The sequence below is a fragment of the Phyllostomus hastatus genome, unplaced genomic scaffold (genome assembly GCF_019186645.2).
Source record: "Phyllostomus hastatus isolate PE091 unplaced genomic scaffold, TTU_PhHast_1.1 phas_contig_98, whole genome shotgun sequence".
In the NCBI taxonomy this organism is placed as follows: Eukaryota; Metazoa; Chordata; class Mammalia; order Chiroptera; family Phyllostomidae; genus Phyllostomus; species Phyllostomus hastatus.
The window spans coordinates 5,703,635-5,716,734 of NW_025333999.1; the positions used below are offsets into that span (position 1 = coordinate 5,703,635).

General features: G+C 59.6%; 1 protein-coding gene across 1 annotated transcript; it reads right to left on the reverse strand.

Moving 5' to 3' along the window:
* Positions 1–1,855: 1,855 nt before the first annotated feature.
* NR2F6 (nuclear receptor subfamily 2 group F member 6) lies at positions 1,856–11,357 on the reverse strand. The gene is made up of 4 exons (XM_045853002.1): positions 11,070–11,357; positions 7,102–7,196; positions 3,853–4,419; positions 1,856–2,608 (listed from the first exon to the last, which is right to left on the reverse strand). Exons 1-4 carry the CDS (start codon positions 11,351–11,353, stop codon positions 2,334–2,336), a joined length of 1,221 nt encoding a protein of 406 aa, XP_045708958.1. The 5' UTR covers positions 11,354–11,357; the 3' UTR covers positions 1,856–2,333.
* Between the last annotated feature and the right edge of the window lie 1,743 nt (positions 11,358–13,100).

Consider the following 13,100-nt stretch of genomic DNA (forward strand, 5'->3'; position numbering starts at 1 on the left):
TGATGCGATGCTGGGGGCCACCTGAAGGGGGCAGACGCAGGTCGCCTACAGAACGCCCTGACACCAGCCAGTTAAATGGGTCCCTGTGATTTTCCACTTCTGGGCATTGCAAGCTGAACCGTGATTGGCACCGGGCACTGTGTGGGCACAGTTCACACACCTGGCCTGGGGCTTAGGTGGGTGGGACACTGGTTGTGCCAGGCTCCCCATGGGGCCATGTGCTGGTGACCTCTTTGAGTCTTGGCCTTTCAGGGGAGCCACAAGGGACAGGGACAATCAGGGAAGCAGACTGTGGGCACAGAGGCCTCGGTCCCTGGGCCTGCCCTCACGGAGCCCCTGCTCTCAGGGAAGGTGACCCTGGGCCCAGCGTGACAGCAATAATGGGGGGTCTGACAGCAGTCTTAACAGCCAGGAAGGCTCGAGATGACTTCTTGCAGGAAGGGCCATATGGGTGAGGTTTTGTGGTTCAGCAGTCAGGCCTGGGCAGACATCAAAGCCTGCGGACTGGAAACAAAGCAGATGCAGCGGTCTTGCCCGGTCCTCAGATGTCCTGTGAATCTGAGAAATGGGGCACTGCTGTCTATTCCAACTGAGTGGACATCCACTTACCCACAGGACATTTAAGAAGATGCTGACCCAGTTCAGCCTCAATGGGTTCCCAGCAGCCAGGGCACAAGACCCTCACTCAGTTCCACAGAGAATGGCCTCACACACACACACACACACACACACACCCATCTTTCAGGCCTCTGAGATGGACATGGGGCAGGCTGGGGTGGAAATGGAGAGGGCTAAGCACTAGCTGGGTGAGATCCAAACTCTTCCCTCACTGCTTTCAAAGGGGCGTCTTTGATGGAGGGCTTGTCTCTTGCCTGATAAGGCCTCAGTCAGGGCCAAGGTGCCACCCCCACCTCCATCCAGGTTCCCCTAGAGCCACAGTCCTGGCAATAACTCCCTTAGGTGCCTTTCACACTGCAGGCTGCAAACTTAAGGCTAGGATGGCCAGTTCCCTGATGACCTCCACCATCCCATATCAACTTAAGTCCACATTTCAAAGTCTGGGAGAGGGAGAGAGAGAGAAAAAAACCAATCGGCTGCATCTCACGGGGACCTGGCCTGCAACTCAGGCTGCAATCAGGGTCATATGCAACCCAGGCATGTGCCCTGACGGGGAATCAAACCAGCGACCTCTTGGTTCATAGGCTGACACTCAATCCACTGAGCCACACCATCCAGAGCTACAAGTTCTTTAGTTACACATAGATTCAAACTGGCTTGGTCACAGAAGGGGAAGTCTGGGCTCATGGGACTAAAACAACCAAGGATTTCCAGGTATGGCTGGATCCAGGGCCTCCTGTGGCGTCCTAGGAAATTGATCCTCTTTTGGCTCTGCTTTGATTATATCCTCCTAGTTCCAAACCCTGCCATCCAACCCACTGGCCAGCTCTAGGCCACGTGCCCTCCCAGGACCGATCGCTGTGGCCAGAGGAATGGGGGACTCTGCCTGGGCTATCATGTGACAGAATTAGCCCCAGGAGTTCTTTCTGAGGACACTGGGGCCCAGATGTCATGATTAAGGGCTGATCAAAGAAAACAATGAGGTGTTTGGTCCACGGCAGGTGTGAATCTGTGAAGCTCACTCCCTGAAGTCAGAGCCTGAATCTGAACTTGAGCCATGCTCTAGGCTTAACTCCTACAGACTCACTGGCTGACCTGAACCCCCACTCCCCCAGCCTGTTTGCCCACAACACTGTCCAACAAAACCAGCAAGAGGGGATGTTGTTAGTTGGGTTTCCAGGTGGCGGGAGTAGTCCCCATAGTAGGCTGTCCCCCCCTCAAAAGATGACCGAGGCTGTGCAGGTAGGAAATACCTTTATTAATTGGCCTTAATTCATTAACCATGTAGTGTCCAACATGGATCACGTGTCCAGAGGAAGCCACCTGATGCACACGACCCCTGCCTGGCTGTGGCCGCCCCTCCCATCCAGACGCCAGGCCTCTGTCCATCACACCAGGGCAGCCAACCTCACCATCCCACAAGTTCATGCCTGAGGTGCTGAGGGACAAGACTGTCCCAGGATTGGAACCTCAGTTCCTCCCCCATCTTGGCCAGGGGGTTCTTGGGAGGACGAGGCCGGAGCCTGGACCATCAGTCACTTTTTGGTTTCATGATCATTTAAAAAACAGAAAAGACAAACATTTCACAGTCTTTAAAAAATAGGAGTCTGAGGAGAGAGGCTGGGGTCCTCTGTCTGGGGATGCCCCCTGAGGCTCAAGCAGCCATACCCCTTGAGGTCTGCAGACCAGGCCACGGAGCCCTGGGTCCTGTCCAGTCACTGGCCCGAGCCGTAGGGCCAGTTGAAGGTGCTCCCGGACAGCAGCATGTCTCGGATCAGCGTCTCGATGGGTGTCTTGCCCACCAGGCGCATGAAGAACAGCTGGGAGATGAGGGAGGCAGGGACTGCGCGCAGGGCCGGGAGCCTCAGCAGCAGGCGCCCAAAGCGCTGGGGCTGGGACGGATACTGGGCCCGAACATACTCGGTGAGGGCCACCTGTGCCTTCTCCTGCAGACTCTCCACGTGTGCTGGGTCCGAGAGGCCACAGGCATCTGGGAGGACAAGGGGAAGATCAGACGGGTAGGACATGGCAGAAGGACACAGGGTCCCAAGGAGTTACTGGACGCGCTGCTGGGGCTGAGGATGTGGAGGGAAGGGGGCACACCAGAGGCGTGGGGCCTGGGGCACAAATGGGGATATCTAAGCAGAGGTCCTCAAGAGATGGAGGCGGCCTCATCTGAGGATGGTAACAAGGGCACAGGCAGTGATACCTCAAGCAGGGAATGGGACCCCGAGGCCTTGACAGGGAGAAAAGTTCTAATCAACATCAAGAAAAACGGGGCTGGGGAGGGGACTGCGGGAGAAAGGCAAGGCCCAGAGGGGCCTGGGGCGGGAGTGAACATGACAGTGTCTAGATGGGGTCCTTTGAAGGTGGGGGCAGAGGAGCCTTCTGGGGAAAGAACGAAGGCAAGGCTGTATTTCTCACATGAAAGCCACCTCCCAGAATGGCCTGGGTCTGGTCCTCCATCCCTCGCCCCAAGAAGACACCTAGGGGGGTCTGTAACCTTCCAGAGTACAGAGGCAGCTGTGCCACCAACCCCTAGAATTAGGTAGGGCTTTAGCGGCTGGGTGATTACAAGTGGCAAGGAGGGTATTAGGACAGCCCAGCCCCTCCTCAACAGGAAGGACTTCAAAGCCACACCCCTTCTCAACCCAGTGCGGCTCTGGTGGCCTGGAGGCTGCCCTAGGGGCAGGCTGGGGGCTCTGGGTCAGAGGTCTGGGGTCACAGAAATCAGGGAGTGGGGTCCCAGAACTAGGTGCCAGAGCACCCCTGCCTGTTTCTAAGCAACCCTTCATAAATGCCAAGGGGGAAGCACCCTGATCTGGGGGGAACAAGGGGCCCAAACCAGGTGTCAGAGACCTCCCCTCCCATGCCCCCGCCCCCCCCCCCGCCCCGCCCTCTGACCGCAGTGCTGAGGACAAGGAAAACTTTGATGAGAGGATGGAGAGTGGGGGATCTCAGCCCCAGAATCAGGCAGAGGCTGTGGGGACCTGAGTTACCAATCCAGACCCAGCCTGGGGCCTAGTCACCAGAGTCACAGTTCTTAGGGAGACCTGGGGTGGGGGCACCAAGGTGACATACCTCCTGTATCACCTCCTCCCCTGCCCCCAGTTAGCACTCACAGCAGGTGCAGCGCCACAGGTCTGGCAGGCAGGGGGTCAGGGAGTGGAGGGTTCTGGGGTTACTCCCCCCACCTCCAGAGTCCCCATGTTTCCCCTTTGGAGCACATCTTACCAGGTGTGAACAGCGCGATGGCCTTGAGGCAGCCGTATTCTGCGGAGTCGACCTGCAGGCGGCCCAGCTTGTCCACCTGCTCCTGGAAGGCACGCACCTGATCCATGAAGGCCACTGCACGCTCAGCGGCCATGGGCGCGGCGTGCAGACCAGCTGCGGCCAGCAGCGGCGCCGTGTGCAGGGGCAGCGCAGCCTGTGCAGCGTTCAGCACGAACAGCTCGCTCCAGCTCAAGCGCAGCAGCGCCACCTGGTCGGCCACCGGCAGGTCAGGGAAGAAGGGCGCGTGGCGCGCCCACTCCACTGTACTGAACAGCAGCCGCGCAGCCAGCTCACACACGTTGTCGATTCCCAGCACTGCGCCCGAGGAACCACTGCCTGCGCCAAAGCGCCCGGCCGCCGCGGGGTAGGGCTCGGCGCGCAGCAGCTGCGCGATCAGCTCCGACACAGGCTGCCCCGGGAAAAGGTCCCCGCCCGCTACCGCTGCAGCCAGCACAGAACCCGGGGGGCTGCCCGAGGAGGCAGTCACAGCGCCCGGCAGTGAATGCGGGATGCGGCCACGCTGGACCGCTGTGGGGGGTGGGTAGAGATGGGCAGGAAAGAGGGGAAGGAGGGAGAGGGAAGAAGAGGAACAGCAAATGGGGGAGGAATGAAGAAAATGGGTAAGAGGAGGATGGAAGAGCATGGGGGAGGGCCATGAGAGGCCGCCGGAGGAGGGAGAAGGAGGAACGGAATAGGGGGAAAATGGATATCCAGAGAAGTGTGGGGGGCAGATAGGGAGGAACAGGGAGGGAAAGACAAAAGTCATCAAAGGGTCATTCAGCCCCTTCCCTCAAAAACCCACCACAGCCAGCCTTTCCCTGAAACCCCCAACCCCAACCCATAGGCACATAGCTTGTTGGAAGGCCAGAGCGCAGGGGCCTGCAGGCCCCTCCCTGCTCTTCTCTGTGCCTGCAGCCTGAGCCCTTGTCCAGCCAGCCCCAACCCCACCTCTAGAGAGAAGGACCATGGTAGGGAGGACCTTCCTGGGTGGGAATAGGACCACTGGGTGAGGGCAAATTTCATGCATGCCTGGCCCCCTCCCACTGGACTGCATGAGCTCCATTCAGCAGCCCGGAAGGCTTGACCTGTCAACCATGCCCCTATCTGTCAATCATGAGTCCCGGAGCTGAAAATGGGGCCAGGGAAGGGGAGCTTTCCTAGAACTTGGGGTCCCTGGCCAGCCTGTCCCTAAAGCAAGTCATCTCTCCTATGGAGATGGGATCATTACTCTAACAGCCCCCCTGCCCCCCCACCACCGCCAGATCATGGCCCCCAAGAGGATCTGTCTGTCTGGGTCCCTGCAGGAAGGAGCCCCAGTGCTGAGAATGGAGTCCTGGACAGTAGCAGGTGCTCAGTAAACATCAGCCACCCTCAGCAGCCTTGACTATGAGGAGGGAGACAACTCACTGCTTGCTTCAGCCAGTGTCCCCAGTGACCAGGTAGGTGGGAAGAGGGGCAGACTAGGCAGGGTGCCAGCAGAGACTAATTAATGAGCTTTAATGAGTTGGCAGGCCCTGTCTCGCCACCTCCATGAACTCCTGGTCAACCCACCATGGAGCAAATAGGGAAGGAGCTGTGAGTGGGAGCCAGGCACAGAAGCAGGGGCTTGGGTGGAGCCTGGCTCTCAGGGGATGGGGGACCTTCCTCTTCGCCCTTTGCTCACTCAGTTCCAAACCCCACCCCCATTATTTCTCTATCCCTGGCCATGTTCCCACCTCAGGGGCTCTGTACTTGCTGTTCCAACTTCCTGAGCATCCCCTCCCCAGTCTTCCTCCTCATTCAGCCCAGAATGCATGGGTTTGAGCCCCAACCACAACTCTATTGCTCTCATACCCTGGCAAAATGGCCTCACCACTCTACTCTGAGCTGTTTCCCCACCTGTAAGATTTAGGAGATAATAATAAAGATTATGACACCAGTCACTGAATGTCATGAGACTCTATCTGACCTGCTTAGGACAGCACTTGGCACACAGGGAGGGCAAAATGGATAGCAATTCAAGCCAAGAAACATTTACTGAGCACCTGCTGTTTTGCAGGACCTGGTTTATAGGCGCTGGGGTTATGTCAGAAAACAAGACAGAAGTCCCCGTCCTCAGAGGGTAGACATTCTGATGAGGGAGCAAAGCAAGGTGAAGGGAGCGAAATCGAGGAGGATAACGCAGGGCCATCAGGAGGGCTTCTATGAGGAGACGCTGTTTGAGCAAACCTTAAAAGAAGTGAGGGAGGAAGCCATGCAAGCGTCTGGGGGAAGAGCGTGCCAGGCAGGAGGAGCGGCCCTGAGGGAGGACTGTGCTTGGGACATGAGCTGCAATTACGATGGTATCCACCCCGAGACAGGAGATCTGATGCCCCGATTTGAAGTACATAAGGATTTTAGGTCCACTGGACAAGCGGAGGCAAATCCAGGTGGGGGGAACGGGGCAGGAGAGTCACCTCAAACTTAAAAGGACCAAAGGGAGTGACTAGTTTAAGAGACAGAGTCTGAGCAACCGTTCCTAGCTTCTTCTTAAGGCCCAGCAGAGAAGAAACCAACTTCCAACCAGAGAGACTCAACTGAAATGTAGGGAGAACTGCCAGCCTAGACCCGTGAGTCTCAGCAGAGACCTGACGCCCAGCACAGAAGCCAGCTTCTGCCCTGGTGCCCCCCGGTCCTGGTGGAAGTCTGTGAGTTCCACTTCCATTTTAAGAGTAGAGTTCTAGGCCCGGTTGCCAGCACATGTCCACCCAAGTCCCTAGGGCAGAGACAAGAGTCTGGGCCTCTCTCTGGCTCCCAGGGCCAAGGGTCAGGTAGAAGGACAGGCTGCCCTTTGACTTAATTGAGCAAATTCCTGCCTTAGGCAAACATAAGGCAGGGGTGGAGCGGGGAAGGAAAGCAAGTCAAATGAAAAAAATATGTCCTTGTTCAGAAAGTGGTGGCTAGACTAGGGGGCAGGGGTGGGGTCACTGAGGTGTCAGAGCCAGGGCACCTGCCTCTGAGGGAGGGGGGCAGGAGAATAGTCCTAACATGAGCCCAAGTCAGTGCATTCCTTGCAGCCCCAGCTCCAGCACAGCCACCAGGCAGCCACGGATAATTGGATTCCTCCAGCCCTGGGCCAGACCGAGGCCCGTAGGATCTCAGATCGGTGGTAATGATGTTAGCAGGCACCAGACCTCGAGAGTGAGAATGAAGGACAGGCCATTTGTCTACCCCGGCCCAGGGGAGACTCACCCTCCTTCCTCATGCCCACCCGGAAGCACTTCTTGAGGCGGCAGTATTGGCACTGGTTACGGTGATGCTGGTCGATCTGGCAATCACGATTGGACCTATGGCCATGCAGAGGTCACCACATGGGTCCCCATGACACCCACATCTTGCTCCCCAAGCCACCCTGCGAGTCACCTCTGAGGGCTGCACCTGGAAAACACCAGGGCCCACCCACCCCACGCTGGGCAGGTGGCCCCAAAGGGGTGCAAAGTCTAAGCCTGCAAATCTACAATGAGGAATGGACGACTGGGAATGGGTGGTGACGGATGAATAGGAGTCTGTCACAAAGGAGATTAGCATATGAGAGAGGATACATTGGAACTGGGTTTTGAAGACAGAATAGTTCCTTAGGTAAATGGAAAAACAATTACAAGCAGAGAACGCAAGGAGAGCAAAAGGTTGGAAATGTGAAAATATGGAGGTCTGAACAGTTCCATTTTATATGGTCATTGTCAAGCTAAGGGGTGAAGTCTTGGTCCCAGGGCAACATGAGAGCCAAGAAGGGACACAGTCAGGGAGCTGGGATTTCTGAGTGATTAAGAAAGTAGAGGCTAGGCCAGGCCAGGGCCAGTCTATAGGGTCAGCAGTGTGGGGTCCCCACATTATCACCCTGTACAAGACTACCATGAATGAATGAATGAATGAATAAATGAATGAACGAACGAACTCCTGTCCCCACTTTAAGACTCTACATTCACCTCCCTTCTTCTGGGAAGACCTTCCAACTCCTAACTGAGCCTAAGAAGCTTCCTCCTGGTGGCCCTCAGGGATCGTTGTTGCCTCTCCCAGGGATGGGTCAGGTGGCCCGGCCCTGTACGGCAATGAGCTCCCTGTCTAGAGTCAACCCCAAGCAGGAGGGTTCAAGTCCTTGTTCTTCAAATGTCCCTGGCACCTCTTTCCCTTGGCCCCTGCCCTCCACAACTCCCTCCACCCTGGGCTCAGGGCTCTCTGAGGCCCAGACCTGGGGCAGACACCCTTGGGCTTCCAGCTGAGCACCAAGAAGTTCACCCAGAAACAGAGTAAAACACTCAATAAAGTTAAAAATCAAACAACTCCCAGCTGGACACGCAGCCCTGACCCTCCAGAGGCAACTTCTCCACCAAGCCTCGGTTTCCTCATTTGAAAATGGGAGGCCAGAAGCCAACTGCTTATGGAATGCACTGGGGAAAAGAGGGGGTGGTGATCTGAGGGGCTCTGGGGTGGGTGTCAGGCCCCAGGTCCCAGTAGGGAGTGCCAATGGCAGCTTTAGGGGAGCTGAGACTCTGAGGAGCCTCCAAGTTCCTGGATCCTGCAAGTGGAAGCCTCTGAGCCCAGGCCTCGGCCCCTGAACAGCCCCAGCCCCCAGGAGGAGGCCCTGCGAGGGTAGAGGGAGCTCAGGCAGAACCAGAACAAAGCCCAGCGGGCAGGCAGTGGGAGGGTCCTGGGCAGCAGGCTGTGGGCAGCCGGCTGGAAACAGCCAGACCTGGGGTGGGTGGGCGGGTGGACAGACAGGGGCCCAGCTCAGGGCCCCCTGACCTCAGGGGAGGCCCAGAACCTTCTGCTTCAACCCCAGCTCTGGAGCTGGGACAGCCCTCCTGGCCCTCCAGATGGGGAAACAGAAAAGTTCTGATTATTACCCACCCTAAAAAGCACATGCCTGGCCCAACCCTGGGGCCCAACTAAGGTTCCTCCTGAGTTTCTGGCTTCCAGTTCAATTAGATCAGAGCCCTCCCTTGTTCAAATGCCCTCCATGGCTCCCTGTGGCCCTCAGTCCAACATTACAGGCCCACTCAGCTCTAACTTCTCCCATGCCTGAGTGGTCTCATCTTAGAACACTGCACCCCCAACCTGCTACTGGGCATCTGCCTGGACCAAACCCCTCATGTTTTAAGGCCCACCTCCCGTTGTCCTCCTCCAGGCAGTCCTCCCTGACCCTCAAGCAGAGCCCCTTGCTCCCTGCTAGGGCCCCAGACCTATCCCTCTCTCCGACCCAGCCCAGACCCCACAGGCTGGGAGCATCTGCATCTTAGTGTGTCCCCACCAGACTGAGAGAGGGTCGGACTTGCAGTCAGTCTCTCTGGAGGGAAAGGGGGGGGGGGGGGCGGGTATTACACTGCCCAGGATGAGCCCTGAGGGAACTTGGCTGAATCAATCTGAGGCTCAGAGAGGGGCAGTGACTCCATCTGGTGATACAGCACTAAGTTTCTGATAAACCTGCCGGCCCCTAACAATGCCTCCTCTCCCCCGCCTTGGTGCTCCTGCCCTCAGGTAGCCTCTGGGACCCCAAACCGCCTGAGCCCCTCTACTGTCCTCCCCAAAGGCCCAGCCAGAAAGCAGGCAGTTATTCCAGCAGCAAGAATGAGGCCAGTCTGGTGGCCCAGTTAGCACTGGAGGAGGGAGGAAGACAGCTCCCTCTCCCTCTCCCTATCTCTCTCTCCCTCTCTCTCTCTCTCTCTCTCTCTCTCTCTCTCTCTCTTTCACACACACACACACACACACACACACACACACACACACGGCCACCCCAGACAGGCCCTGACCCCAGACCTGGGGCCAAACCCCAGATGCCCAGGGACCCACCCAGGAGACTCACCAACAAGCACTCCTTGGGAAGGGCTCCAACCCCAACTTCACTGCCCCCCTCTTTTTTTATTTATTGATTTTGGAGAGAGGGAGAGGGAGAGAGAGAATGAAACAGAAACATCGATTTGTTGTTCCCCTAATATATACATTCATTGGTTGATTCTTGTATGTGCCCTGACCGAGGATCAAACATGCAACCTTGGCCTAACCCAACGAAGCTATAACCAGCTTAGCTACCCAGCCAGGGCCTGTCCCACCCACCTTCCCAGCCCCAAGATCCCCTTGCTAAACCCCAACTGGGGCAGGATCTCTCCCTGGGTGACCCAGAACAGACACCAGGACCTCTCTGGGCCTGTTCTGCACATACAGAAAGTGGGGCTCTCCACATTGGCTCTGCAGAGCCCGGGCATGTTCCTGGGGGACTCAGAGTAGCGGCTTGTCAATGGAGTGAAAGGATGCTCACTCAAGAGTGGTAGGAAGGGGGCCCCGGCTGGACACCCAAACCCGGTTCCAAACAGAGAAGGTAGCAAGGGCCACCCTGTGTCAATGGGGACTCCAACCCAGGGCAGCCCAGGCCTTCTTGGAAACACTCACCCCACCCGAAGTGGAGCCACCTAAGTTTCAGGGATTTTCCAGGAGCCTCAGGTCTCACCCCTCTCATGGCTGCGGGGGTGGAGCAGCAGAGGTGCAGTGAAATCCAGCCAGCCTCCCCATCTTCCCCGCCCTCCAGAGGCAGTTTCCGGTGACCCAAAGCCCAGGCTGAGCCCAGGGGGTATGCACGGTAATGGGCAGGCCCAGCCCTCCCCTACAACAAGGTCCCTCAAACGAAGGAGGCCGCCCTGTGCCACCCCTGCCTAGCTTTCGCCAACGCCTCCGTGGCCAGAGCGACTTTGGAAGTGATATTTGACCCCTAGGGCGCGCCGTATTGATCCCCGCGGCCGCAGACAATGGCCCCTGGACGCTGTAAGCTGCATAGTCCAAGTTCCACGTTCGATTCCCTCGAGGCGCCGTATGACGATGTTCCCAAAAAAAGGGGTGCCCCAAGGTTAGGGTCCTAGCCCTGTCAGCACCCCACTCTTTCTCCACGCAGAGATGACCCCTCTCTGGAGAAAAGCGAGAGAGTAGGAGCGAGGAACCGGGGCGGAAGGCTCAAAGGGACCACCTGACGGGGGAACTGCATCCATACAGCGCCGACTGTATACACAATCCCAGGAATGGAATGGAGGGGGGAACAGGGAGCTGTGCCCATATCTCAGAGGGGGAGTGGAGGACCAAGAAGGTCAGCGCTAGGCCCAAGGTGACCGAGCAGGTCAGGGCCCGGGCCAGGCCGGGCCCGGTGCAAGCTGCGGGGCGCGGATGGGAGGGCTCACCGGCAGGTGTAGCTGAGGTTACGGCGGATGCTCCGCTTGAAGAAGCTCTTGCAGCCCTCGCAGGTGAAGACGCCGTAGTGTTTGCCGCTCGACTTGTCCCCGCACACCACGCAGTCCACCTGCAGCCCCGGCCGCTCTTCGTCGCCCGGCTCCGCGTCGCTGGCGGCGCCGGGGGGTGAGGCCGAGTCTTCCTCGGCCGCGCGCGGGTAACCTCCTGCCTTGTCCACACCGTTCGTGTCCCCGCCGCCTCCGGGGCCGCCCCAGCCGCCGGTCACCATGGCCATAGCCCCAGGGCAGCGGGGCCGGGGTGCCCCCTCTGCGCACCTCCCGCCGGGCACCCCTATCGGCCCGGGGGACTCTACCCGGTGCGCATCCGAACCTGGCGCGCGGGGGACACCGGCTACACCCCCCAAAAAAGTTTTGCAGCAACTTCCTGCGACCGGTCCGCGCGCCCAGGCGGAACTGGTCGGGCCGGTTCCAAGCCAACTTTCCCACGCGTGCGCGGGGCCGGGCCCGGGGTCGGGGGGGCGCGCTAGAGGCGCGGGTCGGGGGCCCCGGGGACTCGCGCCCTGCCGCCCTGGGGCCCCGGCGGGGGCGCACGGGCCATGGCCCGGCCCGGGCTGCGCACGGGGCGCCCTCTGGCCTGGCCGCCGCTTGGCCGGGTGCTACGGCCAACTTAGCGGGCCGCCATTCGGGTGCGGGAGGCCGGGGTGAAAGTTTAGCCGCAAGTTGTGCGGCTGCCCGCGGCGAGGGGGAGGGGCAGCGGGCGCGCCGCCGGGGCCAGTCGCCGCGCCCCCTGGGTCCCCGAAGCCCCCCGGCGGCCGTTCGGGGCCTGCAGGGCCGCTGGCCTGGGCTTCCCGAGCTGCCGTCCCCGCTGCGGCCGCGCACGCCAGGCCTGGGCCTGAGCCTGGGCCCGAGCCTCGCTCTCGCTGCCGCCGCCGCCGCCGCTGCCGACCCCGTGCGCCGGCCTCGCGCTGCGGCCGGTTTGACACACAACGTTCCATTCGCGGGGCGGGAGGGGGGCGGGGGCGGGGGCAGGGGCGCGCGCCGCGGACTGGGGGCGGGCGCTCGTTGCCCCGGCGACAGCCGCCCTTATAAGGGCATGGGTGGCCGTATGCTGCGCCCGGCGCCTGGGCCGGAGGGAGGGGCGAGGGCGGGTCGCGGGACCGTTTGGCCTGACCCTCCCCCTCCTCATCCCCGCCCCCGTCCTCTTCTGCTCCATTCTTAACCCCTGCTGGGCCGCGGCGGGAACCGGGGCGGCAGCTGCCCTCTGCCCTTCTGCACTCTCCAAGATGCCTCTTCAGGGCCCTCCCCTCCACCTCCTTGCTTGGACGTAGCGTCGCTCCACCTCCCTCAAGACGCCACTTGGAGCACCCCATTCCCGGCAGAAGCAATAATGGGGGGTCCAGTTGCATCCTTGGGGCTTGCCCATGTGCAATACACACGCGCACGCACGCCCGCACACCCTAGGGCATTGCACAGTTGCAAGATGGATTGTGTTTGCTTCCTCTTCCAGTAAGTCGCCGCGTCCGACCCCCCACCCACCCGGCCTCTGCTTGGGCAAACACCTGGTGCTCGAAATGTCTAGGGGGAAGGGATTTGGTGGTCGGCGGCTGGCGGGGGCTGAAGATCAGGGGGTCCCTTGCCAGAAATTCAAGACTCTGGAAGCAGGTCGCCCACCCTCCGGGCGAGATTGGAGGCGACAGGAATGCCCACCACCCGTGCAGGGGCCTGCCCCTTCCCCTTTTCCCCTTCAATTCCCTTTTTTTTCCCTATGCTTTATAGAAAGGGCTTGGCCAGGCGGCCGGCTGGACTGCAGATGTCTCTTCCAGGCTCCCGGAGCTTTCCCAGCTACCTCCAGCCTGCAAAGCCTCCCCACCCCCGCAACCCCACCCAGACCCTGGGCTGGGGCCAACCAGCATATATTAAGCGCCTTTTGAATGCTCCAGGCCGCATTGGCGAGAGTAGCGAGAGCCCCTGGCTTAGGGCTTGTTAACGTTTAACCGGCTGGAAAAACCCTTCCTTTCACCT

Excerpts from the sequence above, each read along its gene's own strand:
- NR2F6 (XM_045853002.1), bottom strand. The coding sequence starts at position 11,353 with ATGGCCATGGTGACCGGCGGCTGGGGCGGCCCCGGAGGCGGCGGGGAC. Across the intron at positions 4,420-7,101 it reads GGTGGGCATGAGGAAGGAGG|CGGTCCAGCGTGGCCGCATC; the intron begins GTGAGTCTCCCC and ends CACCCCCCACAG. Across the intron at positions 2,609-3,852 it reads CATCGCGCTGTTCACACCTG|ATGCCTGTGGCCTCTCGGAC; the intron begins GTAAGATGTGCT and ends TTGTCCTCCCAG.